At 40.5% G+C, this 27,831-nt stretch overlaps 2 protein-coding genes across 8 annotated transcripts in view; both read right to left on the reverse strand.

Annotated features, from left to right (window-relative positions):
* Positions 1-3,789: 3,789 nt before the first annotated feature.
* On the reverse strand, positions 3,790-6,897 carry LOC129772981 (uncharacterized). The gene has a single exon (XM_055776531.1). The coding sequence runs from the start codon at positions 6,895-6,897 to the stop codon at positions 3,790-3,792; it is 3,108 nt and encodes a 1,035-aa protein (XP_055632506.1).
* A 1,569-nt stretch (positions 6,898-8,466) lies between these two features.
* Positions 8,467-27,831, reverse strand: part of LOC129779552 (uncharacterized) — a 34,587-nt gene continuing 15,222 nt past the window's right edge. For all 7 annotated transcript variants that reach the window (XM_055787097.1, XM_055787092.1, XM_055787093.1 and 4 more), the window contains exons 2-5: positions 25,202-25,778; positions 10,036-10,185; positions 9,748-9,911; positions 8,467-9,686 (exon numbers count right to left, since the gene is read on the reverse strand). In XM_055787097.1, the coding sequence (XP_055643072.1) occupies positions 8,547-9,686; positions 9,748-9,911; positions 10,036-10,185; positions 25,202-25,604 (1,857 nt within the window). In that variant the 5' untranslated portion in view covers positions 25,605-25,778 and the 3' untranslated portion in view covers positions 8,467-8,546. The remainder of the gene's footprint in view (positions 9,687-9,747; positions 9,912-10,035; positions 10,186-25,201; positions 25,779-27,831) is intronic.

Genomic DNA, 27,831 nt, shown 5'->3' on the forward strand with positions numbered 1-27,831 from the left:
TTTATTCATATTTATTGATTGCCACTAATTCTCAAACTGTTTCAAACTATGTGATATAATTTGTACATCATTTTCAATAGACAAAATTTGTCGCATCCAATCAGTCTACATAAATGTTAACTCATCGTTTCTCACGACACCCACTTCCCGTTTGAGAAATTGTTAAGTAAACATCGTTTGCTGGTGAGCGTAGAGCGGCAATTGTCTTTCTCAAGATTCATTGTACCCCTAATAAATTGCCGAAAAAACTGATCTTACGTTGATTGCACTTTATTAAAAAAAAAAACAAAACAAAATGTATTTGATCGCAGTAATATATTCTAAATAGAAAAAAACTTCAACTCTAAATTCATGAATTCAAATAAAATTCAAAGTTCTAAAAAGAACTGGAAATCCCTTCGTGCTGTGCTCAGAATTGCTCTGTTCCTTTCTATGGAATCGGTGAATTCGGCTTCTATGCAACAGGTTTCGATTGTTTAGTTGCTTTTTTTTGCTACAGCTAAACCGACAGTTGCAGGAGCTTTCTTCTTGTTGATCACCATCTCCACAGTAGTTACTTTGAATTTTTTTTTCTAGCGATAGCTGTTTTCATCTCCCCGGTAGCAGCGGCAGATGATTTCTCAGCAGTGATGACATCTTTCTGGTTTCTTCTCCTTGACACTCGACGCCCGCCGGCAATCAATGCTGACTCGATGAATTGCGCGTGTGTGTGTGCGTGTATGTGTGTGTATTTGTGATAACTGTTGTCAATGTATCAAGCCTTTTCGAGACTGATGTTTTGTTGGTCGCCTCCTTAGAGGTACCATTCATCTCTCCGGTGGATTCCTTTTTGCCCTTAGGGAGAATCTTTAACGAAATCAACGCACCAATCCCGCTTGTGTGCACAACCAGGCACAACAATGATAACATGCTCAGATCGCTCTACAATTATAACTGAGTGTATTTCCGAGCGGGCACTCGCTTTTATACAGATTTGTGTGATTTCAATAGTCTGTTTTGAAAGGAGATTTAAAGCTATTGATACAAACTGTTGGATCAATAAGTAACAAGCATGTAACGTGTAGACATTTTATCTTTCGAATGGAGTGTTTATCATACCATTTCGTCCAGTTGTTTAGTAATACCTCCTTAAAAAATCAAAATATTGTTGCCCCAACGTAAAGTTCTCGTTTTCGGAACTTTGAACTTACACTTCTGATAGAAATGAAACACATAGTCATACGTCAAAACGGCCTTCATTGACACGGCCACGACTCTTGGGCTGCCGCCAATTCGGAACAGCTTCACATCAAGGGGAAAAAAACAATATCGTCAGACTCGTTTCGAGTCATATTTTTGCCGTAGAACTACGTCTTTCATTAAGGGTGCAAATCAGAATAAGTCACGTTTTTTATGAAATAAAGCTAACGTTGATAACTGTTTTTGCCGCGAACGGATTTTGACGATTTACATACCAAGCGAATCGGAAATTCCCTAAGATTTGTTTGTTATTCTATATATTACAAACCGCTGGTATGTTAATGGTTTAAATTAATGAAAACTAGAAGCATTTCCATTTTCCCATACATTTGTCATTTGTGAGGTTCCCTACCCATGCCGTCAATAACGTGCAACTTATCGGCGACCAACGAAGGAGAATGATTTAAAGACTCCGTGAACAAAGAAGAGAAAAATAAGAAGAAGAAGAAGAACGAAGGGGAATATTTGCCTAGAGCATAACTATTGGATCTCGCTGTGGCAAACTTTCAGTATAGTTCTAGATACAAAGCAATGAACATCGCATGTTCTTCCTTTTTTGCGTCATCACACGTCTTCGTTTAGGATTGAGCTGTGGACGTGACCAAATTACTTATTCTCTGATGTCTCTGGCATTGCAATCATTACATCAAACTCACGCCATTGCATTAACGATCTGCTATCATCGGCTCACCATAAGATAATTGTTCAGGAATTTGGTGTGTGATTTGATTTCGCATGACAGTAACAAAACTATTTCCAAAGAGATTCTCTTCTTTAACTTCTTCACTTCTGATATCTTTTGGTAATTAGTTCTGATATCTAGCAACATGTCTGATTTTTCCGAGCACGAAAAAATCAAAACTACACGTTTTGGATCCATTTTCGTGTTAACAACTTCCAATTTAGCGCATCAAGAGCTGGACAACAATTTGTCAATTTGTAGATGTTTTCAATGCATATAACGGTTTAGGACCTGCTGAGTCTGATCATGAGTTTTATTAGTTGTTTTTGTAGAAATTAACATCAAAAATTCAAATATGAAAAAAATATTTTTACCATCAAGTGTTTAGCGCTACACGGGCAGTGACAACTATATTGGCATTAATTTTTCAATGTTTTTGATTGTTTTGCGTATTGAAAAAAAATTTGCTTGTGTATTTTAGCATGTAAACATATCGTTGTATTGTAGTTTGCGTTAATTACATGCCTAGTTCTCACGGCCCGTTAAAGGGTTAAACCAGATAATCTGTTTATAATTCAAGGCATTTTAACACAGCCACTACCATATACAATTATACACATACATTTATGCTAAATGTTTCACATTGCATGTTCGGTCATTGATATGAAATTTCACGAAGCAACTAACAATAGAGTCTTAAATTTTAATTATATTTGCTGGAAATAGTCGTATCACTCACCTTCTTCTTCTCCTGTAGGAGCATTGTACCACTGCGACCATTAGTTTGATCTATTGTAGTGCACTTCAGTTTACTATGTATGCGGTGTCAGTTCGTTCCATCACTCGGGGAATAAGTGTTAGTCGCACCAGGACTTTGCATATCCAACCACGAAGGTATGACTTCCTTGAATGAAGTTCCTTACCTATTTTGGTTCAGCAGACCAAATCTCGTTGGACATAAGAATGCCCTTTCCAAGAATCCGCAGTCTGCGCCGAATTAGTGTACTGCATTGACACAGTGAATGTTCCGAAGTTTCAGCTTCGAAATGGCAGAAACGACAGTTATCAGCTGCCAGTTTTCCGTTTTTTTTAAGGTGATACCTGCTCGGATAGTGTCCGGTTAATAGACCGGTTAATGTACTCAAATCTGCCTTATTCAAGCTGAGTAGGTTGCGTGTTATTCTGTTCCAAGGTTTAATGAATAATTTGGTTTGTCTTTGTTGTTCGATAGTAGTAACGCGAAGATTCCGTAAATCGCTTTATTTAGAAGAGATTACAAAATTCCTACAAGGAAACAAATTTAGTCTTAAACATAGATTAATTTCAGCAGTACATACTGTTAATGGCTCTTCTAGCTATCGTACAACGAAATTTAGTACAACTTAGTTTTTTTTGTAGATCCTTCAATAGTGACAGAAAGTGTAAATAGTTTTAATATGTAGTATCATAATATTTTTGTTACTTTATCGCGAATGTTCCCTAGAAAAAGTGTTTTCCTGTGTTTTATCTAACAAAATTTAGGATTCAGCTGAAACATAATTACTATTAGGATTTTTCATTTAATATTTTAACTACATTCTATACCTATAGCTTATTATGATTAATTTAAGTTATATTATTATATTCAAGCACAAATTAGTATATAATTCAATAAATTGTAATGATCACTCTGCTGGTGGTTTTCTTTTAACAAAACGGACCTTTGTGAATTGTTCAACTTCTTTTGTTTTTTCCTGGCTTTGTTGAATAATCAACAATCCCCTGTCAGATCATCGGGTGTGGTCAGCGCAGGCTGGTTGTATAAAGGGCGTAATGCCTGTCTGTCGATGTAGCGATACCAACACTCCCCTCCTTAATGCGCTGACGATTTACGGAGACGTATTACTTCCTACGCGTACGTCGATAACTGCAAGTTTAACTGCGGGTCTCTCATATATTCCTGTGCTGGTTTGAACTGTTGCCTGTCTGACTTGACCGTCAGCTGCTACCTTCGTTGAAATTATTCGTCCCTTGGGCCAACAGTTGCGCGGAAGATTATTATCAGAAATCACTACGATGTCATTGACTTCCAGTGGTTTGGTTTCAGTGAACCATTTAGTTCTTCTTGTCAATTCAGGAAGGTAGTCACGAAGCCATGATTTCCAAAACGCATTAGCTATTTCTTGAGAAAGTCGCCAGTTCTGTTTTAACGAGGATGGATTGTCATCGAAGGGGACCCAGGATCGCAAGCCGTTTGAAGATCCAATTAAAAAGTAATTTGGAGTTAATACTGGAGATTCATCATCATCCAGTGGGATTGCTGTAAGAGGTCGTGAATTGACTATGTTTTCGACTTCGATAAATAAGTTTCGTAACACCTCATCTGTGGGTAACCTGTTAGTCTTCAACTTCATTAAGTTCTGTTTGACTGTTCTCACTAGCCTTTCCCAGGCTCCTCCCATATGAGGAGAGGCTGGTGTGATGAATCTCCATTGGGTTCTTGGAGTGGTGAATTCAGCCGTCAACTTATCTTGGTCCAGTTTCTTCATCGCTTCTTTCAGGTCTTTCCTGGCTCCTTGAAAATTTGTTCCTCTATCACTATAAATAGCCGATGGAGTTCCTCTGCGAGCCATGATGTTGCGGATAGATAGAATGCACGAGTCGGTCGTCAGCGAACAGGCAACTTCCAGATGGATGGCGCGGGTTGTAAGGCACGTTGCCAGTACTCCCCAACGTTTTTCGGTTCGCCGTCCAACTAACACCAGCATTGGACCGAAATAGTCCACACCCATATGTGTAAACGGACGACTAAATGCAGCAAGTCTTGCTACCGGCAAATCACTCATCAGTGGGGGTTGAGGGGAAGCTCGATCAATTTTGCAACGCTGACAATCATTTCGCATCGATCGGTACACCGATTTTAAACGGGAAATGTAAAAGCGCTGTCGGATCTCATTCATCGTCGTTTCATGATTTTGATGTTTATATTCCTCATGAATGCTCGCAACTACTAGCTTGGTCAGATAGTGATCGCGAGGAAGGATGATTGGATTGGCTGTATGAAAATCGATGAACTCGCAAGCTTTTGTTCGCCCTGTAACTCGTAATAGCCCATTGCTATCGAGATACGGACAGAGATGGAATAAGGGGCTGCTCTTACGGATTTGTTGCTTCGATTTATCAGGAACATTGTTCGACGCCAGGATTGCAATCTCGTCGGAAAATTTGCTGTTTTGTGCTACACGATACAAATAACTTTCGGCTTTGATCATCTCGTTTTGTGTTAGTGGGCCTCGTGAACATGTTTGTTTCGAAACACCATTTCGGAAGTTATCGATAGCGCGAAATACGTATGCCATTCTGTGTAATAGAGGTTTCCAACGTGAAAAATTCTGCATTTCAATAACAGGATTGGTTTGGATGAAATGCAGAAGAAATTGAGGTCGCAATTCTTCGTCGCTCGTTCGTGCAGGTGGTGAACTCGACGGCCACTTCTCTTCAGTATTCCACAAAAACTCAGGACCGTGAAACCAACGGCTGGATGCATTCAATTCAGGTTTTCGTTTCCATTTGGTTCCATCGTCCGCTACATTAAGTTTGGATGGGACATATTGCCATTCGTCTACATTAGTGAGCTCCAGAATTTCGCTTACTCGAACAGCCACGAACTGACTGTAGCGACGGTGATCTGAATTTAGCCACCACAAGACGTCTTTAGAATCACACCAAAAAAATCTCTTCATAGTCTTCATGGATAGTGCTTGCATGACGTTATGCGCTAGTCTTGTGCCTATAACAGCAGCTTGCAGTTCAGATCGTGGTATCGACAGGAATCGCAATGGTGCGACACGTGTTTTTGCTCCTACTAAGGCGCATTCGATTGTGCTGCCTTCATGGAATCTGAGGTAGACTACTGCGGCGAATACATTTTCACTGGCATCAACGAATGTGTGCAGCTGGACTTCATTATTTTCGTCAATTGATATTGACATGCGATAGCAGCGAGGAATTCGCAGAGTTGTCACATTAGGAAGAACTTCAAGCCACTCCGACCATTTTAAGTATTCTGGTTCCAAGATTTCATCGTCCCATCCTATTGAAGACCTCCATATATCTTGTAATAAGACTTTGAGATACATTAAAAAATGTGAAATAAGCCCAATCGGATCGAAAATCATCATGAGTAGACGAAGGACCTCACGCTTTGTGGGACGTTTTGAGCCAGACAACAGACTTGTGTCAAAACGAGATGACAACTTATATGTGAAACAGTCCTTGGCTGTATCCCACCACATGCCCAAGACCTTTTCTGTGGTCACTTCGTTCCCAATACTGAGATTTTTTTCTGTAGTATCGGTTTCGTGGAGCGCTGTTACAACCTTCGGCGAATTCGATAGCCAGTTGCGCATTTCAAAGCCACCGGCTTTGTGAATTCTTTTGACATTTTTGGCCAATATAATGGCTTCTTCCTCAGTTTCCACGCTTACAAGCATATCATCAACATAATGCTTGTTGATGATAGCATGAACTGCATTAGGATAATCTTGCTCGAAACGTTTCGCATTTGTGTTTTTTACATATTGGGCTATGCTTGGGGAACAGCAAACTCCGAACGGCATAACAAGAAGGATATACACGCTGACTTCTTCATCCTCATCCAGGTCTTTCCAAAGGAACCTTAAACATTGCTGGTCACCTTCCATGACAAGTACTTGTAAGTACATCTCGCGGATGTCACCGCAGACTGCCACCTTGAACTCACGAAAATGGATCAATATAGAAAGAAGTGATGCTAATTGGTCTGGCCCTTTCAGCAGCAAATCGTTGAGTGAGATTCCGTGTGAAGTAGCTGCAGCATCCCAAACCAATCGCAGTTTGCTTGGTTTGTTTGGATTTCGCACGGGAAAAACGGGAAGATACCAAACTCGTTTATGTGGTTGCTGTAGGTCCTCTTTCGTTAGTTTACGAACGTATCCCTTGGCTACATAGTCAGCCATTTTTTGTCGCAACATTCCTGCAAAGCTGCAATCTTTTCTCATCCGCCGTTCCAGACACTCCCATCTTTTCAAGGCCATTGACCTGCTCTCTGGAAGTCTCGCGTTTTCATACCGCCAAAGCAACCCGCATCTAAAACGACCATTAATTGGTACAGTTAAGGTTGCCAACTTGTTTTGCGCTTGCTCCTCGTCTCTGGATAGCAACATCTTTTCAGGTTGAGATATTCCAAGACTATCGATGTGAAAATACTGCTTCATCATCTGATGAAGATCAGCTTCACCGGAAACATTGCATCTACAGGGGAATCCGCAAATCGGGCCAATCAAAACGAGACAGTTAGGGCGTTTGGATAACGCTTAACATTTTACAGTTATTCAATTGTTTATCTGATGAAAAATAACATTTTATTAATTGCGATAGAAGCGTAGAAATATTCCCTATCAATTGATGCAAACATCTTTCCGATCCAGTAAGAAATGTTCGAGTTAAAAGCATTCGAAATCTTGCATTTTTTCCTGCATGTTCTGTGTTTAGGTTTTCATTTTACCCCCCATATACTCCGGTTGGACGTAGTCCCACGTCAAAAATTGCCGACCCCCATTGGGGTATCACTTAATTTTTTAATAATAGGGTATCACTTAATTTTGGAAAATTGCCCAAAATAGTTTGAGAACCCCTGCTCTAGACGAATATTCCCCTTCGTTCTTAATCTTCTTCTTTCCTTTGTTCACGGAGACTTGAAATCATTCCCCTTCGTTGCTCGCCGATAAGTTACTCGTTATTGACGGCACGGGTTGAGAAGCTCACCAATGAGCAGAACAAATGTATGGGAAAATGGAAATGCTTCCAGTTTTCATCAATTTAAACCATTTACACACCAAGGGATTGTAATATAAAGCATAACAAACAAATCTTAGCGAATTTCCGAATTGTTTGTATGTAAATCGTCGAAATCCGTTCGCGGCAAAAATAGTTATTAACGTTAACTTTATTTCATAAAAACGTAACCTGTTATCTGATTTGGCACCCTTAATGAAGACGTGGTTCTACGTCAAAAGAATCATTACTTCGAAACGACTTTCAACATTAAACTCCAATCAATTCAGCTCCACTCCGCCCGTCTTCGGTTGGGAAAATCGTCTAAATCTGGCATGAGCACAACTCTGTAGTGAATATTTATAAACACCAGCGAAAGCCATAATCCAGAATTGTTCTGCTGGCAGATTGTGCAAACGATTCATTAAAATTTCATTCCATTGCAAGTGTCCATGCCCAGGACATGTCCCTGCTCGGGCTGTCAAGTGTGCTGTCTTCTTCGAGAGCAGCAGCACGTTCGAGATGCAACGGGTTGAGAGGCCATAAATAAAACATAGAATCAGTCATAAAAAATTACGATTGGACAGCAAATAAAAGCCACTCGAATTACTTTTGCAATCCTCTTCCTATTTCCCCATCATTCATGATATTTGCCAAGAACAATCCATCCCAATGTGGCGTTTGTCGTTGCATTGTTGTGAGATGGGAACAGCCTGGACGTTCGGATAAAATCACAACACGCTATTTCTGCTACACTTATTTTACTGACACATACACACGCTCGCAACTAATAAATAACATCACACACTACAAAAATTCGTTAATCGTTCATTTACCCCGCACATGGAATTTGATTAAACCTAAGACAAGCGCCAATATTGTCCTCCGGGCTGCCCTTATCCATTCCTTCGCCGAAATGGATGCCCAATCCGAACGGGGTAACCGACGTTTCCACCCGACAGGGCGAGACGCCAAGGGGACACAGCGAATTGCCACAGTGCACCGGTAGACAGCTCGGCAAATCACCCATCCCAGCGCCTATGAAGTCCTCTATTATACAAGGCAACGTTATCCGATCCCTACAATTGGAGCTGAACTGTCTCGAGGCACGCTCCTGTCGGTTGGTACCACCAAAACTTCTGTACGAATCGTGCATGCTTCTTGAGAAAAACGATGGGAAAAAGTTCCCAAAGAAACCACCGTCACCTCCTCCGGAACCCTCGTCCGCCACCTCTGGATCATCGGCCTGGGGAGCGTCCGCTGCCGGATCATCTGCTAGTGGTTCATCAGCGGCGGGCTCACCAATAGCTGGCGTGTCATCTCCTGCCAATGGACCATCCGCTGCCGGATCCAAAAGTCCTGGAGCATCTCCTTCTGCAGCTGGAATATCCGCCGCCGGAGCCAATGGATCATCCGCAAGCGAAGGATCACTGAATGTTACACCACCCGGTCCAGCAGATCCACCAGTGCCTCCCGGTGCAACAGATCCTCCTCCAGGCGGACCACCAGCCACACCAGGAGCTCCACCCGAAGACGCACTTGCATCGTTGTCCGCAAGCGGATTTCCAATCCGAAACGATTGATCATCGCACGGTTCATAAGCAACCGAACACATTCCTTTCTCCTGCCGAATGCAGGCCCTATAGTTGTGATTCGCCAAGTGTCTTCCATTCTCGGCGAAATTGAACGTCTGTATCACCCCCTCCAATCCGCTGAAATACTGCATGCAACCACTCGGTGCTCTCTGGCTGAACGGGATTTGCATCACCCTAATCTCCCACAACCGCTGGGTAAACGAGCGCGGGGAAAAGTTCATTTCCAGCTCTATCTCCTCGTCAGCCCGAGCCTTCGGATTTAAATCATAATACAAATGCTGACCACTGTTTTGGCCACACAGGTCAAACGGTAATAAACCCCCGACCAGCTTAAACACGTCCCCATCGCATATTCCCGTCCGTCGGTTCGGTTGACCCTGCAAAGGATACACAACACAATCAACAGTTGAGCGGAACCGAATGCAATTATGCAATTACCAATGCAAAGTGGATGAAATCGAATTTCAGCTGTGAGATCTCCGAGTTCATCAGTTTAATCTTCAGCTTGCACGCGACCATATCTTTGGCCAGCAGGGCCGGGAAGCTGGGCGACACGAAGTAGGTGATGTTGTTCACCATCTCCTGGTCACAGGTGGCGGTGACTGAAAGGCAAACAGAGTGGACAAAAGTTTTGCGAAATTAGCTTTGGACCAAAGTTTGGACGATAAAATGAATTAATAAACAGAAAACCGAGCGGAAGGAAGAGTGGGTGAGGGTGAAACTTACAGATACAACACACGCCGAAACCCAATGCGCACTGACCACGGGCCGACCCACCCTGGATGCGGCATTCGTACGCGTTCAGACACTGTCCGGTGCGGAGACCATCGTCTGAGAGGCACTCGTCATCCACCGGAACGGGAAAGAAGTTGAGCACTGCAAAATAAAAAAGAGAAGGGGTGAATTTTGGAATAGATTATGATTATGCATTATGTCGGGCGCACGATGGTCGTTTCAATTGTTTAGTTTTGTATTCTAATGATGGGAAATTAATGTAAACTTTTCACATTAATTCAATTTATCGCAACAATTTGAGACAGAATTTGAAAAATGGGTTACACTACTCTCCATGGCAACTGATAAATGAAGTCGAAATATAGGAAAATAATGGAGCGAAGTTCGTCTGTGCATGTTTTCACTAGGGTATCTTCTTCTTCTTCTTAAGTGACACTAACGTTCCTGGAGGAACTTCGCCGTCTCAACGTAGTATTACTTGTGTCATTTTTATTAGTAACTAGCTAACCCGGCAAACTTCGTCCCGCCCATTTACTTGATTAATTCTCGAGTAATGCAGAAATTTGTGTTTTATTTGTATGGCAGCCACCCCTAAGAGAGGGGGGAGGGGTATCTAACCACCATAGAAACATTCATTGCACCCTAAAGTTTCCATATGCCTAATTTGGTTTAATTTGCTTGATTAATTCTCGGGTAATGCAAAAATTTATGTTTCATTTGTACGGCAGCCCCCTCTAAGAGAGGGGGAAGGAGTATCTTAACACCATAGAAACATTTATTGCATCCTAAAACCTCCACATGCCAAATTTGGTTTCATTTGCTTGATTAATTCTCGAGTAATGCAGAAATTTGTGTTTCATTTGTATGGCAGCCCCCCCTTTGAGTGGGGGAAGGACTGTCTAACCATCATAGAAACATTTATTGCACCCTAAAACTTTCACATGCCAACTTTGGTTTCGTTTGCTTGGTTAATTTCCGAGTAATGCAGAAATTTGTGTTTCATTTGTATGGCAGCCCCCCCCCCCCTTAGAGAGGGGGAGGGGTCTCAAAATATCACGAAAACCTTCCCCGGCCCCAAAAACCCCTACATACCAATTTTCATGTCGATCGGTTCAGTAGTTTCCGAGTCTATAAGAATCAGATAGACAGACAGACATCAGACATCACTCCATTTTTATATATATAGATAGATTTGTTGAGTAAATGGACTGTTTAATTTTATATTTATGTCGCTGGGAACTCCTCCTAAATATTATCCTATTTTATTCGAAACACTCTATATTATCTAAAACTTGTTAAAATACAAAATGCGTGTTTTTTTTTTACTTAGAAATTAAGTATATTGAGCGGTTTGAATTCAAAAATTGATTCACTGGTGGTTGTATTTCGGTAGGTAAATTAACATCGAAGCGAAGTTAGGAATGTACAAAAACCTCTTCACCAATTGATCTGAAATTTGGAACACACCTTTATATCTGCTGTCATTATAAAACTGTGTATTCCATGATCTTGAAAACCCAAGACGACGGCCGCTACAAAATGGCGGACTACATATCTTCTTAAATCCCCATCAATATGTGTATCACATAAAAGGGTTTGACTAGAAGATCATAGTTACTTACAAGAAAAATACAAATTCAAAATGGACGCCACTATAAAATGGCGATACAGGTCGGACTCGATTATATACAGTTTGGAAAGGGTAGAAAGCCTAGAGGCACGGACTTGACGTAGGACTTTGAGGATAATTGCTCTTGAACTGAGTTTTTATAACTGTTAAGAAATCCGTGAATTTAGTCCATTCACAACTCCAAATGGTGGCCCAAGAACAAAACCTTTTGTTATATGAACCGTTCAGTTCACTTCCAACGGATTGCAACTGTAATCAGATCGATATTCCAACATTAACACAAAAAATTCGACATTCTCTGCGCTTCTTGTATCGATGCTCATAAATGTATTTAAAAATCTTTATGAATAAAATCGTCCCAACAGAAATATTAATCGATCGGTCGCATTTTTCTTTCATTTGTTTAACCCATTCGCTGCCAAGGACGAAGATACTCGGCCTACTTTAAATATATTATAACATGCAGGCTTTTGAATTTACAAAATTTTTAATGGCCATTGTGGCCATTGCCAACGACTAGTGTACTCGTCTTTGGTTTTCTGATTGTAAATGATTATGTATGATAATATATGTGCTCTTACCAAGAAATAACAGGGTTTTGGTAAACAAGAACACTCAAAATATAAATGTAAATGGGAATGACGAATGCATCAAATCGAGCTTTGCAAGAATCAGACTTGATCACGATGATGAAACCAATCATAATTATAGATTCAAAATTGAGCATACAATAACAAAATAAGCAACGCGTTACATGTATTTTGCATGTGAATGACAACTTCGTTATCTTTTTAGCTTTCCCCAAGCTTTCTCCAAGTTTTTTAACGAACTAGTTCTTTCGTACAGTTCGTGAACGGTTTACGCCCGAATTGTATGCAAACATGTTTCTTGTTTCACTTCCCCCCACAGCGCAGGCAGCGAGTAAAATAAAAAAAAACATACCTACTTTATTCGATAAATAAATTTTCCATATATTGCATCAACAATTTTGTGCATTATGTATTTTTGAAAACCCTGAAACGAATAGGTCGTTTCATGAATATATCATACGATTTACGCCTAATGATATATTACAGTAACAATTGCACAACTGAGTACAATTAATTAGTAGCGATATTATTTTGTTTGCCGCAGAGTTTTTCTGCGCCGATTGTTTTGGTAAATTTTTAATTAAATTTCATTAATTTAATTAATTAATTAAAGGCAATTTTTACAGAATTGGTGGCTCCGTGTTTAGGTTATATTTTGCGTTTTGGCGATCAACCATCTTCTGTGAAGTTGTTACTCGGTAAATCCTCCGGAGTGGTCTATCGCCTCGTGGTTGCGGACCACTGCAGACCATTCTGGAGTGCGTCAGCTCGGCCCCGTGTGTCGCACGCCATACGCGACCCAACTCCAGCACAGTTTGGCTCAGGACGGGAATACGACCAACGCCAGTGAGATTAGCCGGAACTCACGTCTCTGAGAGGTTCGGTATATGAGCGGCGATAAACACCACACAGCTCCACCAATTGGAAATCCTCACCGTTGTTGCAAGCCATATCGGTATAGAAATTCCTAAGAGTGAGTACCCTGAAAAATCAATACGCGATAGCACCACAAATTGGGAAAGATGGACACTATCTGAAAATTCAGCTACATGTACTCGATAAGTTTTAGAGGTTTAAATATATTTATAATTAAATTGTTGTTAAATTGATAATTAAATTGTTTTCAAAACAAAATGTTTTTCTTTCTCTTCGGTGGAGTATCCGTTTTATCCGACTTGATTAGTATTTTTTCATTAGTATTTCTTATTAGTATTTCTTACATCGAGCTGCTCTTTGTCAAGTTTTTGAGTTGGTACCTTATTATGCTATCTTTTCATTCGTTGTTATTTTCTTTCAGTTTTCTAGTGTTCTAGTGCATTCGACAATGTTTCTGATCTATTAAAATATGAACTTTTGTCGAAAACTTTCTATCTTTTATCGTTTCTAGAAACTGAAAAACTCTTCGTAACATTTTTGTAAATTCAAACAAAGTGTAAATTATCGTCAAACGTGTTGCTAAATAGAAGAAAAAAAAATGCAGAATATGTCAATCGCCATAATTTACAAACTAAAATGTTACTAGTAAAACATTAATTGTAATTTTTCAAAGAAAAATGAAAAAGTTGTTGTTAGGGAAACTTTTTCGCTGCAACAGTGACAAAAGGAAAGAAAAAGAAGAAAAACTTGAGAAAAATAGTTTTAATTTTCAAAATAATTTTGTTTCAAATAAATTTGTTTTTTTTTTTAAATTTGTTTGTATGATGAGAGCAACCAAAAAACTTTTTTTTGAATTTTATTATTTGAAGATTATTTGTTAACCCATTTAATTGTCACAGCTTCTTCTGGATTTTTTTCTGATAAACTGAATGAATCTAAATATTACACATTAAAATTTACATCTCTGCCAAAAGCTATAATTTTGATGCAATGATGATAACAATCCTAATTGAAAATTGATCATACATTAACAAAATAAGCCGCGCGTCATATGCATTTTGCTTATGAATGGCAATATCGTTACATTTTTCAGTTTTCTCGTTACATTCATCCATTTCGTCCAGCGCAATCTACTTTTCACATGTATGTATTGAGTTCAACTGGACTTCATTCGTTCTCAAACAGTTCGCTCGGAATCAGTTCGCATGGCGAACGACGATTCGTGCTCTCTTTTTGGCGAACTAGTTCTTTCTTACCGTTCGCAAACCGTTTGCCCATCTCCACCATGGAGGCTAACGCCCGCATTGTATGCAAACACGATGTTTGTTGCTCTTCTCCCACAGGACCAGCGACGAGTAGAATCTAACTAATATGCATACTTTATTCTGTAAATAGTTTACTTGTTTTACTATTAAGTGTACCGGTAAGTTTCTTCGGTTTTACAGCAGATGGCGTATCTTGATTATTCTTCCAGTGAATCAAGTTTCCAAACATTCGTTGGAATACTACTGTCATTGCGCGTCTTTTTCAGTATATGTCAAAAAGTTGAAGCGTAAACAACATAGTTTTTTGCCACTTCGAATATGTCGAATTTCGTACCAACGAGAGTGTTTTTGCGGGGAGTGTTACTTCATTACTTCAATATGAAGAAGAAAGCTGCGAAAAGTCATCGCATTTTGGTGGAAATTTATGGTGATCATGCTCCAACTGAGCGAACGTGTCAGACGTTGTTTGCACGGTTTAAAAGTGGTAATTTTGACTTGGAAGACGAAGAACGTTCCGGACTGCCAAAGAAGTTTGAAGATGAAGAATTGGAGGCTTTGCTCGATAAATATCCGTCACAAACGCAACAAGAACTTGCAGATACACTTGGAGTAGGTCAGCAAACCATATCCGATCGTTTAAAAGCAATGGGAATGTTCCGAAAGATATGACATTGGGTGCCGTATGAATTGAAGCCACGAGACGCCGAACGCCGTTTTTCACGTGCGAATACTTGCTCCAACGGCATAAAAGAAAGAGTTTTTTTGCATCGAATCGTTACTGGCGATGAAAAGTGGGTCCATTACGACAATCCTGAACGTCGGGCAACGTATGGATACCCCGGCCATGCATCAACATCGACGGCCGCGCGGAATATTCACGGCCAGAAGGTTGTGCTGTCTATCTGGTGGGACCAGCTGGGTGTGGTGTACTATGAGCTGCTAAAACCGAATGAAACCATTACGGGGGACCTCCACCGACGACAGTGGATGCGTTTGAGCCGTGTAATGAAGGAAAAACGGCCATAATACGAGCAAAGACACGATGAAGTTATTTTGCAGCACGACAATGCTCGGCCGCATGTTGCGAAACCGGTCAAAACATACTTGGAAACGCGGGAGGTCCTATCCCACCCACCCTATTCTCCAGGCAATGCTCCGTCCGATACTACCTTTTTCGAACGATGCAAGTGTTTGGTTGACCAGCACTTCTCCAATTTTGATGAAGTCAAAAATTGGATCGATTCGTGATTAGCCGACAAACCGGCCGATTATTTCCGCAAAGGGATCCGTGAATTTCCAGAAAGATGGGAGAAAGTTGTGACTAGCGATGTGCAATACTTAGAATATTAAGTTTGTAACCATTTTCGCAGAATAAAGCATTAATGTTTGAAAAAAATTATTTCAAGAGATAGAAAAAAATTTGTTCTACAAAGATTTTTTAAATAACTGGAACTACAACATTGTCGAACTATGTTTACCTCTATCTATAGAGATAAGAAAGTTTGATTTTTTTATTTCATCGAAAATGTTGGTCACCCTATTTTTGGCAACATGAAAATGAGCGCTTTATCATACACTGCGTTTCACAACTATAGAACCACTCGGTTTCTCTGAGTTCCCAGAGGTATGTAAGAAGACGGTTGAACGGAAGTATATGGTGCAGGATATAATAACTATTTTCATTCATATGTCTGGCTATTTGAGCTTTATTGTTGTGTACAGGCGCGAAACACTCAAAAAACCAAAAGTAAAATTTCATAAATATAGAACCAAATGGAAAAACTCTCACTTCTGTACAAAATTAACGTCAATTTCCTATAAATTACAAAAAAATTCTAATTCTTAGGTCATCTTTAGCTCTCAATCTGTTAAAATATCCCATTCGGGGTGGTTTCGATCCAGCTGCGTCATGTTGTAGTGTGTATTTCATTCTACGCAGAGGATACTGCTCGTTTAAGCTCTTCAAATCAGCCATTCTGCTTGTAAGCTACATCTACTATTCGTACCATCACTCCTCGTAAGTTTTTGATAGGAGTTTGATCTGGTGAAGTTGACCCGTCCAGATTCTGTAGCCCCTATTCATGAAACCATGCCCTGACCTTCTTGATTTAAAGAATTGATACCTAAATGATTTTGAAGTAATTCGTTGCACTTCTGAGTGTTCATTCGTGTTGATGGTAAGCTATCTATTCAAGCAATATATTGAACCAGCTGCCAAGTGAAATGCATTATATCCAAAATATGGTACAAACTGATAGAAATACGTTCAAATACTATATTGTTCAAAATACTATATTGTCCCGTACGAAACGGTAGACGTACCGTCAGCCTAGTTTATACAGAATTGTTATTGGCAATAATGAATTCAAAAAATTAAATCGCTAACTAATTTTCGGCCAAAGTTCCAATTGACTTGGTACCGACAGGATAATCGTTTGTACAAAGGCAATCTACATGATGAAACGCTCTGAGTGGACTAAAAATAATCCGCAGATGAAATTCGCAAGGAAATGGATCTCGGAGAGTGACAGGTGGGCAAGTGAAATGACATGTAAAAAAATTGTGACGTAACGGGCGGACCTGCTCTATTTTCATTATTGACACAAGTTCAAATACTTCATTTCCCCTGAATGAATGAATCTGAATGATAAATTGAGACCATTTACCAAATCTCTAAATATTCAAAAATCAAAAATCACAATGCTGCACATTGTGAATCAGCATTACACAAAATCAATAATATATTTTCTAAAAAATATCATTTTAACTAAAAAACATCATGCAAGGCATGAAACAAAACCACAAAAAAGACAGGTGGGTAATGTCGGGGACATAACCGGAGTGACGTAGGACTATACAAAGGGGACAGCTTTTGTTAAATATATATTTTAAATATATTGTTTTATTTTCTTCTCCTACGTGAATACCTACCTATCTACCTGAAAAATGGATTAGTTTACTGTTTACTCTTTATGAGTATGTTGATGGTTCTGAAAAGAACCTTTGGTGTTGTGTTTTTGTTATCACTCGATATTCCCATCTTGTTCGGTTAAATCTTCCTGTTTAGCTATTGCGTTTGCCACTCGCCACTGATTCACAGTTGGAAAATTTCTTCCCATCCAGCTTGTGACATGTTGTTCAGTAAATTACATTTAATGCGACGTGCCGGAGAAACACTTTGCCACTCACTGAAACTAATTGTTGCCTTGATGAGCGCCGAACCGAAGCTGCTCTGTTCTTGATGCGGGTTTTCTGATTGTCGTGAGCAGCTTTGCAAGCCAACTCGAGCACTCCGACGGCCGAAACTCTATAGTCGCTGTTAGTTATACTGGTGCTCCGGCACCAATCCGTTCGGCCTAGTTACCCTTGCGGAGCAATCAGTGAATGCGACCAACAGGGAACTGCACACCTGCACGATTCGAGTGGAACTTTGCCTTTCCCTTAACTTGTCCTCCTTTGTTACGTCCACGATGCCGATGCCGTACAACCACACGGGTTTACGATTTGAAAGAAAATAAGATATTTTTTTGGGGTCCGCGTGTTTTATACTCTAGCGGTACACACTCACAGGATAGAGACAAATCGGCAGACTCAGCCAGAGGGGCGAGTTCAACGAGACGAATGAATGAGCGTTAAAAGGGAGCGATGGCAAAAAAATACATTCATTACGATTTGTTCGCTCGTTGGATTCACATGCAGGCTAAAAAGGGTCCTTTTCAGGATCACAAAATTATCTTCAATCTAAAGAGTTTATTGTTTTGTTATCACTCGATATCCCCATCTTGTTCGGCTAAACCTTTCTGTTTAGCGATTGCATTTGCCACTCGCCACAGCTTTCACAGTTGAAAAATTTCTTCCCATCCAGCTTGTGACATATTTTACAGTAAATTACATACAATGGCACGTAGCATTACCACCACTCAGTATCGGATTGGAGGTAATTTTAACCTGTAATTGAACATTTGCGATGACAGTGGTACAGTGTCGACTTTCAATGTGGGGTCATAATTTGGACCCCGAACTCTATGTTTACAAAAATGTCCATCTAAATATGTCGCATTACATGTCCGTCCAATTAGCTAAATGTCGAGATAAGTGTAAATTACTGTACTTTCAATCTAGAAGCAATTTAAGAATTGGTGAAAATCAATAAGCTCAGAACAACTGCCAAATTCACATACTCATCAGATCCTGGCAAACAAATTATGAAAAAATCAATTTGTGTTTTATTATTATTTTGGATAATGTTTAGAAAGCATTGAACTGTATTTCCTAAACTCTTTTTTGGAAGGTTTAATGGCCCTGAAAAGCGCCTTGTTTTATGAAATGGTTCCAATTTAGAAAACTTAGCATTCGTGGTTGTGAAGAAAACCATTTCGAACGCCCCCGATGCCGCCTTGTTCTGGATTTGCCACCAAAGCAGTTTGTATAAAGAACAAACTTTTTTCTTCTGCTACCTGATGCTGTTTTGCGATTGCGTTTGCCACTCGCCACTCGCTGCAACTGCCTGTTGTCTTGATGTCCATAGAACCGAATGTGTTCTGTTCCGAATGCGGGTTTTCTTATCGTCGCGAGCAGCTTTGCCAGCTAACTCGATCACTTCGGCGGCCGAAACTATATAATGCCAGCTAGGTGGACTGGTGCACTGGTACTAACGCGCTCGGCCTAGCTACCCTTGCGGGGAACAGAGCTGCGATTTGTCGTGAGAATCAAGTGATGGTACTCACACAAAGATAATCAACAAATTTTGTACTACGATTATCTTTGTTGACCATCCCAAAGCCAGTTCAATAGTGTGAGAAGAGTATTATCACAACACTAACACATGGTGAGCTTCTACTTGACAGTAGAAATCCGAGCTCTTTGGTGAGTGTCCTGTTGCTGAAATGTCAGAATAGTGCGACACTCAAAAGTCTAGCTGATGGTTTGGTGTTTGGCGATATTCACAACATTCGCCTCTTTGTGTTCGTTCTTTACGACCAGGGATGCCAGATGTGAATATATAGTTTCATTTTAAATATAATTTGAAGAATATTGTATTTTCAGGCATGTATTTTCTTTTCATCTTTTCAGATGGCCTTAATGTTTTTAGTGCCATTTCGCCGACTCTACGTAGTATTACACGTGTCACGTGTCGTAGTATTACACGTGTCATTGCTCTATTGCGGATCCCGATCGGGTTTGAAATTAGCAAAATAATGCATTTTGAAACCCGTTCGACTTCGATTTTTTTTACCAAATTTGTTTCTCATCATTGCAACGGTGCTAAATTTGTAGACATGTTCGCAATTTTACTGATGTTGCCTATCCTGTTGCAGACTTATATTTTTAGTTTCTAGCTGCAGGGATATGGTATTTCTACTCTTTATGACTTGATTCCCTACGCTAACAACCCCTTTTTTTATACATTACTTTGCTATACTCGCGGTTACAAAAACATCTGCCATTTATACACATCAACATTTCAATTTTTTGTCGAAGACTTTCAAAAAAAAAACATCTGACATCTCTGGAGGTGATGACATTTAGAGCCCCCGCACACTACAGACTTTTTTTTTCAGCCGACAGTTTGGTCGGATCGGCGTACTGGTGCAAAAACCGACCCAATTGAATCGGTGTAATGTGCGCACATGCATACCTCTCCGTACTGATTAAGAAGCCGACCGAACTATCGGTCGACAAGTCAGTCTGCAGCATGCGGGGCTCTTACTTTGACAAAGGCCAACACGAAAACAACAAGTCACCAAGTCTTTTTGTATACATTATACATCAAATATTTTTGTGTACAATAGCTCTCTGGGTTGACCGCTACCGACCGCGCCAGCTGTTCAAACTGGACTACCACAAAACGCAAGTTACACATCTGATTAAGCTTCGCTCCCAGAGAGACTTTCCGCATGTTCTACGGTCCTTCCAGGCCAGTAAGAAAACTCGCATCATGTGTCTGTTGCGGAAACTTTACCAACCGGGCGCGGAACGGCTACGTAATGAGATAATCAGTTTCACAACGCCCTCGAACCGGAAGGTGGAAATCAGGACCATCAGCAGTAATTACCACATCGAGTTGAATTCATCGGTTGCCGTGATATATAACAGGGTGGTCGTGTCGAATTTGATCAAGCAAATTGATCCCAGTGGGTAGAGGGAATATGAGACTCGTCTTGTCCGAAGTGGATTAGCTGACCAAAGATACCCAGAATGCGCTGAGAAGAACCATTGAAAAGTATTTGTCTACGTGCAGATTGATTTTGTGCGCCAATTCTTCTTCGCGGGTTATTCCCGCGGTTAGGAGTCGTTGCTTGGGAATAAGAGTGCCGGCTCTATCTTAGGAGAATATTCTTAGAATTTTGAATGTAAGATTGTAAGATTGCTGGTGGTGAAGAAACAGCTATACGAACTGCTATCCCAAGACGTTCTATCGAATGTTATAATCTGTGGATTGGTACCGAATCTGGTTAAAATTGCGATATGAGTCTGAAGACGCAAACGTTGAATTTTGTCGGGTATTATGAACACCGGATGCAGCAAGGAAGCAAATATATATTCCATCTGGAATTTTTCGTGGCGCAGTTAAAGGCACGGTATAAGAAGTTTCTCAATAAAGCCTCAATGCAAGAGGATGATTTTTGAGCGATTCTTTGAGATCGCAATTTTCTTTCGTTTTATGAAAAAATAAAATTTTTGTGTTCATCTCACGTTTATTAACTAAACTTCAATAGTTCTGGTAATGATTAACTCAAAATAAAAAAACACGCCTTGTCGGTTTTCAATCGGATCGTTTTCATGATCCGCAAATAATTATGAAATGGTAAATTTATCAATATACTTAAATACCATTTCATTCAAAAACCATTATGCTGCACCATGTTCATTTGAAAATTAAATTTAATGTTACTTTTAAAATCATGACACCATAATATTTTTTGACGTAGGACTACGTCTAACCGGAAGATATAGGGGGTGAAATGGAAATCTAGACACTGAACAAGTAGGAAAAAATGCAAGATTTGGAACGCTTATAACTCGAGCATTTCTCAATAGATCGCAAAGGTTTTTGCATCAATTGATAGGAAATATATCTACGCATCTATCATAACGAATAACATTTCATTTTTCATGAGATAAATAATTGAATAATTGTGAAATATCAAGCATTGTCAAAATGCCCTATGTGCCCATTTTTGATTGGTCCATTTTGTGCTCCTCAAATCGTACCGACCAAAACGGGCAACCAGAGCAGCAGCGAAATAGAATGAAGCACGATTGGGAAGGAAAAAGAAAAAAATGAACGAAACATTGGTCGCAGTCTCACACATACGTAATTCTCGAGCCAGCCAGTCAGCTTAAAAATCCCCGCTCCGCTGCCGTAACGATCATTCTTTGTGTGGACACCGACTGGACAACATCGTTGCTGGACGGGCTGGACGGCGAGGGTTCGAGTGCCTTTCTCAAGGCAAGAGGGCGGAGGTGGTAGCGCTGGAGTAGAATAGAGTAGAGTTTTCAAAGGGCCTTTCTCAAGGCTAGAGACGAATGAACTGCAAAAGTTTAAAGTCTCTATAATACAATACCTTCCTTCCTTCCGTAACGATCATTCTCATTCAAACCGTACACCACATCGGTTCCCATCACAACACATCAACAAACCAACCCAAGCAGCCATGTCTGGACATGGTAAAGGAGGAAAAGTGAAGGGAAAGGCAAAATCCCGCTCGAACCGTGTTGATCTGGAGTTCCCCGCAAGGGTAGCTAGGCCTAGCGCGTTAGTACCAGTGCAGCAGTCCACCTAGCCGCCGTTATATAGTTTCGGCCGCCGAAGTGATCGAGTTAGCTGGCAAAGCTACTCGCGACGATAAGAAAACCCGCATTCGGAACAGAACACATTTGGTTCGGTGGACATCAAGACAACAGGCAGTTGCAGCGAGTGGCGAGTGGCAAACGCAATCGCAAAACGGCATCAGGTAGCAGAAGAAAAAAGTTTGTTCTTTATACAAACTGCTTTGGTGGCCAATCCAGAACAAGGCGGCATCGAGGGCGTTCGAGATGGTTTTTTTCAAAACCACGAGTACTAAGTTTTCTAAATTGGAACCATTCCATAAAACGAGGCGCTTTTCAGGGCCATTAAACCATCCAAAAAAGAGTTTAGGAAATACAGTTCAATGCTTTCTAAAATAATATCCAAAATAATAATAAAACACATTGATTTTTTCATAATTTGTTTGCCAGGATATGATGAGTATGTGAATTTGGCAGTTGTTCTGAGCGTATTGATTTTCACCAATTCTTAAATTGCTTCTAGATTGAAAGTACAGTAATTTACACTTATCTAGACATTTAGCTAATTGGACGGACCTGTAATGCGACATATTTAGATGGACATTTTTGTAAACATAGAGTGCGGGGTCCAAATTATGACCCCACATTGAAAGTCGACACTGTACCACTGTCATCGCAAATGTTCAATTATAGACTAAAATTGCCTCCAATCCGATACTGAGTGGTGGTAATGCGACATGCCATTGAATGTAATTTACTGTACAATATGTCACAAGCTGAATGGGAAGAAGTTTTCCAACTGTGAAAGCTGTGGCGAGTGGCAAATGCAATCGCTAAACAGAAAGGTTTAGCCGAACAAGATGGGGATATCGAGTGATAACAAAACAATAAACTCTTTAGATTGAAGATAATTTTGTGATCCTGAAAAGGACCCTTTTTAGCCTGCATGTGAATCCAACGAGCGAACAAATCGTAATGAATGTATTTTTTTGCCATCGCTCCCTTTTAACGCTCATTCATTCGTCTCGTTGAACTCGCCCCTCTGGCTGAGTCTGCCGATTTGTCTCTATCCTGTGAGTGTGTACCGCTAGAGTATAAAACACGCGGACCCAAAAAAAAAATCTTATTTTCTTTCACACCGTAAACCCGTGTGGTTGTACGGCATCGGCATCGTGGACGTAACAAAGGAGGACAAGTTAAGGGAAAGGCAAAGTCTCACTCGAACCGTGCAGGTCTCCAGTTCCCTGTTGGTCGCATTCACTGATTGCTCCGCAAGGGTAACTAGGTCGAACGGATTGGTGCCGGAGCACCAGTATACCTAACAGCGATTATAGAGTTTCGGCCGTCGGAGTGCTCGAGTTGGCTTCCAAAGCTGCTCACGACAATCAGAAAACCCGTATCAAGAACAGAGCAGCTTCGGTTCGGCGCTCATCAAGGCAACAATTAGTTTCAGTGAGTGGCAAAGTGTTTCTCCGGCACGTCGCATTAAATGTAATTTACTGAACAACATGTCACAAGCTGGATGGGAAGAAATTTTCCAACTGTGAAAGCTGTGGCGAGTGGCAAACGCAATAGCTAAACAGGAAGGTTTAACCGAACAAGATGGGAATATCGAGTGATAACAAAAACACAACACCAAAGGTTCTTTTCAGAACCATCAACATATTCATAAAGAGTAAACAGTAAACTAATCCATTTTTCAGGTAGATAGGTAGGTATTCACGTAGGAGAAGAAAATAAAACAATATATTTAAAATATATTTAACAAAAGCTGTCCCCTTTGTATAGTCCTACGTCACTCCGGTTATGTCCCCGACATTACCCACCCGTCTTTTTTTTCTTTTTCCTTTCCAATCGTGCTTCATTCTATTTCGCTGCTGCTCTGGTTGCCCGTTTTGTTCGGTACGATTTGAGGAGCACAAAATGGACCAATCAAAAATGGGCACAAAGTGCATTGGGACAATGCTTGATATTTCACAATTATTCAATTATTTATCTCAAGAAAAATGAAATGTTATTCGTTATGATAGATGCGTAGATATATTTCCTATCAATTGATGCAAAAACCTTTCCGATCTATTGAGAAATGCTCGAGTTATAAGCGTTCCAAATCTTGCATTTTTTCCTACTTGTTCAGTGCCTAGATTTCCATTTCACCCCCTATATCTTCCGGTTAGACGTAGTCCTACGTCAAAAATTATTGACACAAGTTCAAATACTTCATTTCCCCTGAATGAATGAATCTGAATGATAAATTGAGATCATTTCCCAAATCTCTAAATATATTCAAAAATCAAAAATCACAATGCTGCACATTGTGAATCAGCATTACACAAAATCAATAATATATTTTCTAAAAAATATCATTTTAACTAAAAAACATCATGCAAGGCATGAAACAAAACCACAAAAAGCGCAACAATTCATTCCGCAGCTCAGAACACCGTCGAACTCGTAGAAGTTGTGGCGGGATTTATCCGGATGTACACCATCCGTTCCTACTGCTGACTCTTGTTCGCTGTCTTATACCGGCTTTCGACACCAGGTGCAAGAGCTGCTCGTGAACCGCCTAGTACAAACTAATCCGATGGATTTATGCAGATCCAGATGCTCCTTCCGATGCTTAGCCTTGTCAATCGAGAGAGTGCTATCATCGAAACTACCAACGCGCACCGTTGCAACCGACAAGCGACATCTGCTCCAGTACACATCCGTCCGCCATGTCCGAAGGCAACAGCATCAAATATGCATCCGCCGGTAAGTGGTAAAGCTGGTGAAGCCGCCTGGAAGCCCAGACGGTTTGATGGAAAATAACCCCATCGGACTGGAATGTTTTACCTTGATTAAATAAGAGACCCTGGTGGGGGGAAGGAGGCGAAATCCTCTCAGCGTAATACATGCGATTGGAACGGATTGTGTTACCCGGTGCACACTGTTTAATGGTAATTCGAAATAATCCAAATAATTGACCCGCGGTCTTTTATTTCAACTCAACTCATAGGGTTTTATTCTGTCGGACTCACCTTTGGCACTGCGTCCTCTGCTTCGGCCAGCCCCAAAAGAGCCATTATGTTCCTGCTCCTCCTCCTGCAGCTGGGACACATCGTTCGACGGGAAAGCACCCGCGGCAAACATCTGATCCTGCCCGAATCTGGTCCCATTTCCCAAATTGGGATTAAATTTCGATGCCGACGATGATGACGATGTCGACAAACCGGTTTCCTGCAAGCTCTGCTCGGCGGCCGACGGTCCCCAAATGTCGTAATTTTTCATCACTGGCCATGATTTGGCCGCGAGCGACGGCGCTCCCCCACAAGTCCGCACGAGGGCCATTGCGAGCAATGCCACCAGTGCCACTGACGACGGCGGCGACGTTGAGAGTTTGCGGTTGTTTACATTTAATTTGAGCAGCATTTCCAGCAGCATTCTTTTGTCCGAACGATCGTAACGTGGATTATCACATGGTTGAGTTTCAAATTCATTGCATTGTATTTTTTTTATTATTAATTTTTCACTTTTTGCACACTTTTATTTTCGTTCGTAGCACCTCGAACCTTCACGTTGTTATGTTCTTTTTCTCAAACACGAACCATTAATGCTCTATAGAAAAAACGTGCATTCAAACAGGATGTATTCAATATAGGAATGTGCAATTCAAGCTGATGCATCTTCTCTTATCCACAATGACATTTCCGTGAAAATTGAATAAGGAATGGGAGGAAAAGTAACACCAGCGGCGTGGAATCTTCAGCATTGTGTTCCACCGCCAGTTTCCATTTAGTACAAGACCACACACAGAGCGACTGAAATTGAACATGTTCCCCTCAAGGCACCAACTTATTTCCCAATACTGCACTAGCATTCTTCTGCCAGGTCTTTTTTTTTTCTCAAAGCGAACCATAGATGCACGCGGTTTTTTTTAATTACAATTCCATTTCATGCGCACATCCTCCTTCCCTTATGGTGTGCTGATGTTCGCCTTTCTTCACAATGTCACATCTCCCACTCTAGCCGCATCGGGCAAGTTTCACTGTCAGTTTTTATCTCCCGATCCGTACAAATTCCCTGCTTATTTCGGCATCATGTTGTTTAATGCTATGCTACCCGTTTGCCGGGGGTGAGGTGGGTGGCAGAAAGCAATTGCAATTGCTGTGCCTCCAGACAATGAATAATTGTTTTACGGACGAATATTCATTTGCGCTCTACATGTAGCCAGAGCCAATTATTTCGCATCGAATGATTGAAAAACCGTATCAATGGTAAATGGCATGACATCGAGGCAATTAATTTTTAAATGATTACCCAATGGCGGGATTCGTTGTGTTTCAAGTTCACTGAGCAAAATTGCAACGTTGGATGAAAGGTACAGCTCTGAGCTATTTCGATTCGGTTATAGCTTCACTAGATATACCCTTTTCAAAATGTTTCTAAATGAACATCGTTCTTTTTTTCTCACCGGGCATTCTAGTACATCCAAGTTGGGAAGCTCGAAGTATTCTGGTGATCAATTCTCTAGACTTACTTTAAATAAACATAACATAAACCAATCAATCGGGAATTTATATAATTCATTGCAATTCAATTATCTTGGTTGATCTGAACCACTAAAAACAGGAAGCGGGTTATATCTATGGTAAAACCGCAATGGTGACGTAGGACTATCGTTGATTTAGTGATCATTTGTTTGAAGTTGAATCTGAATTCATTCTGAATGAATGAATAAATGAATATTTGGGAGACTTCGAAAACGAGAGCGTTACGTTGGAGGTACAAGGTTTTATGCATCCAATAGTGAATACAAAAATATTCTACTGATGGGGAAGAATAATCTTCAGAAGCTTTCCTTCTAATTGCACTTGATTGAAAAATCACAGAACTAAATATATTTGGTCGCAATATTATATGGATAAAAAACATTAAAATAAACTCTTCCACTCGAATGTAATTTTCAAGTCTGGTCTGGGACTGGCAGATTATTTTGCAGTAACGATGACATCCTTCCGAATTCTTCTCGATTCTTCTCGAAGTTCACCACCAGTGGTTAATCCCTTCCCGTATTATTTGATACGTCATACATCAAGTGATTTCACTAGCCTGCTGAGCGTTCTAGCGCCCTATATTATTCAAGTACCCACGAGTGAGACTCGATGTTGTACGGGAAAGGGTTAATGCTAACTTGATAACCACCTGTTAATTGCACTTGATTGAAAAATCACAAAACCAATTGTATTTGGTCGTAGTATTAAATGGATAGAAAACATTACAATAAACTCTTTCGCTTGAATGTATTTTTCAATTCCCAGGGAAACTGGCAGATTATTTTTCAGCAGCGATTAGATCTTTCCAGAATTTTTTCGATGCTGAATGGCATTCAAACGAAAAAAATTCCGCGCGTGTATGTGTGAGTGGCGGCTGCTTCGATGTCTTCCCGGGGAACAGTTTTTCGATGCTGATACTCTCTTGGTCAGCATCTCTTCTCCTTCTGATGGCTCGGCTTTTCTGCCCTCCCTCACAGTTCCAAACAAACTGCATGTCTTTCAGGTCAGATCAGGTTAGGTAACGAATCCCTCGATCCCTCGCCGTCCAGCTCGTCCAGCTCGTTCAGTAACGATGTTGTCTTGTCGATGTCCTCACGAAAAATGAATGCGTTTTG

This window comes from Toxorhynchites rutilus, chromosome 3 (assembly GCF_029784135.1).
Source record: "Toxorhynchites rutilus septentrionalis strain SRP chromosome 3, ASM2978413v1, whole genome shotgun sequence".
Lineage (NCBI taxonomy): Eukaryota > Metazoa > Arthropoda > Insecta > Diptera > Culicidae > Toxorhynchites > Toxorhynchites rutilus.

Excerpts from the sequence above, each read along its gene's own strand:
- LOC129772981 (XM_055776531.1), bottom strand. The coding sequence starts at position 6,897 with ATGGCTGACTATGTAGCCAAGGGATACGTTCGTAAACTAACGAAAGAG.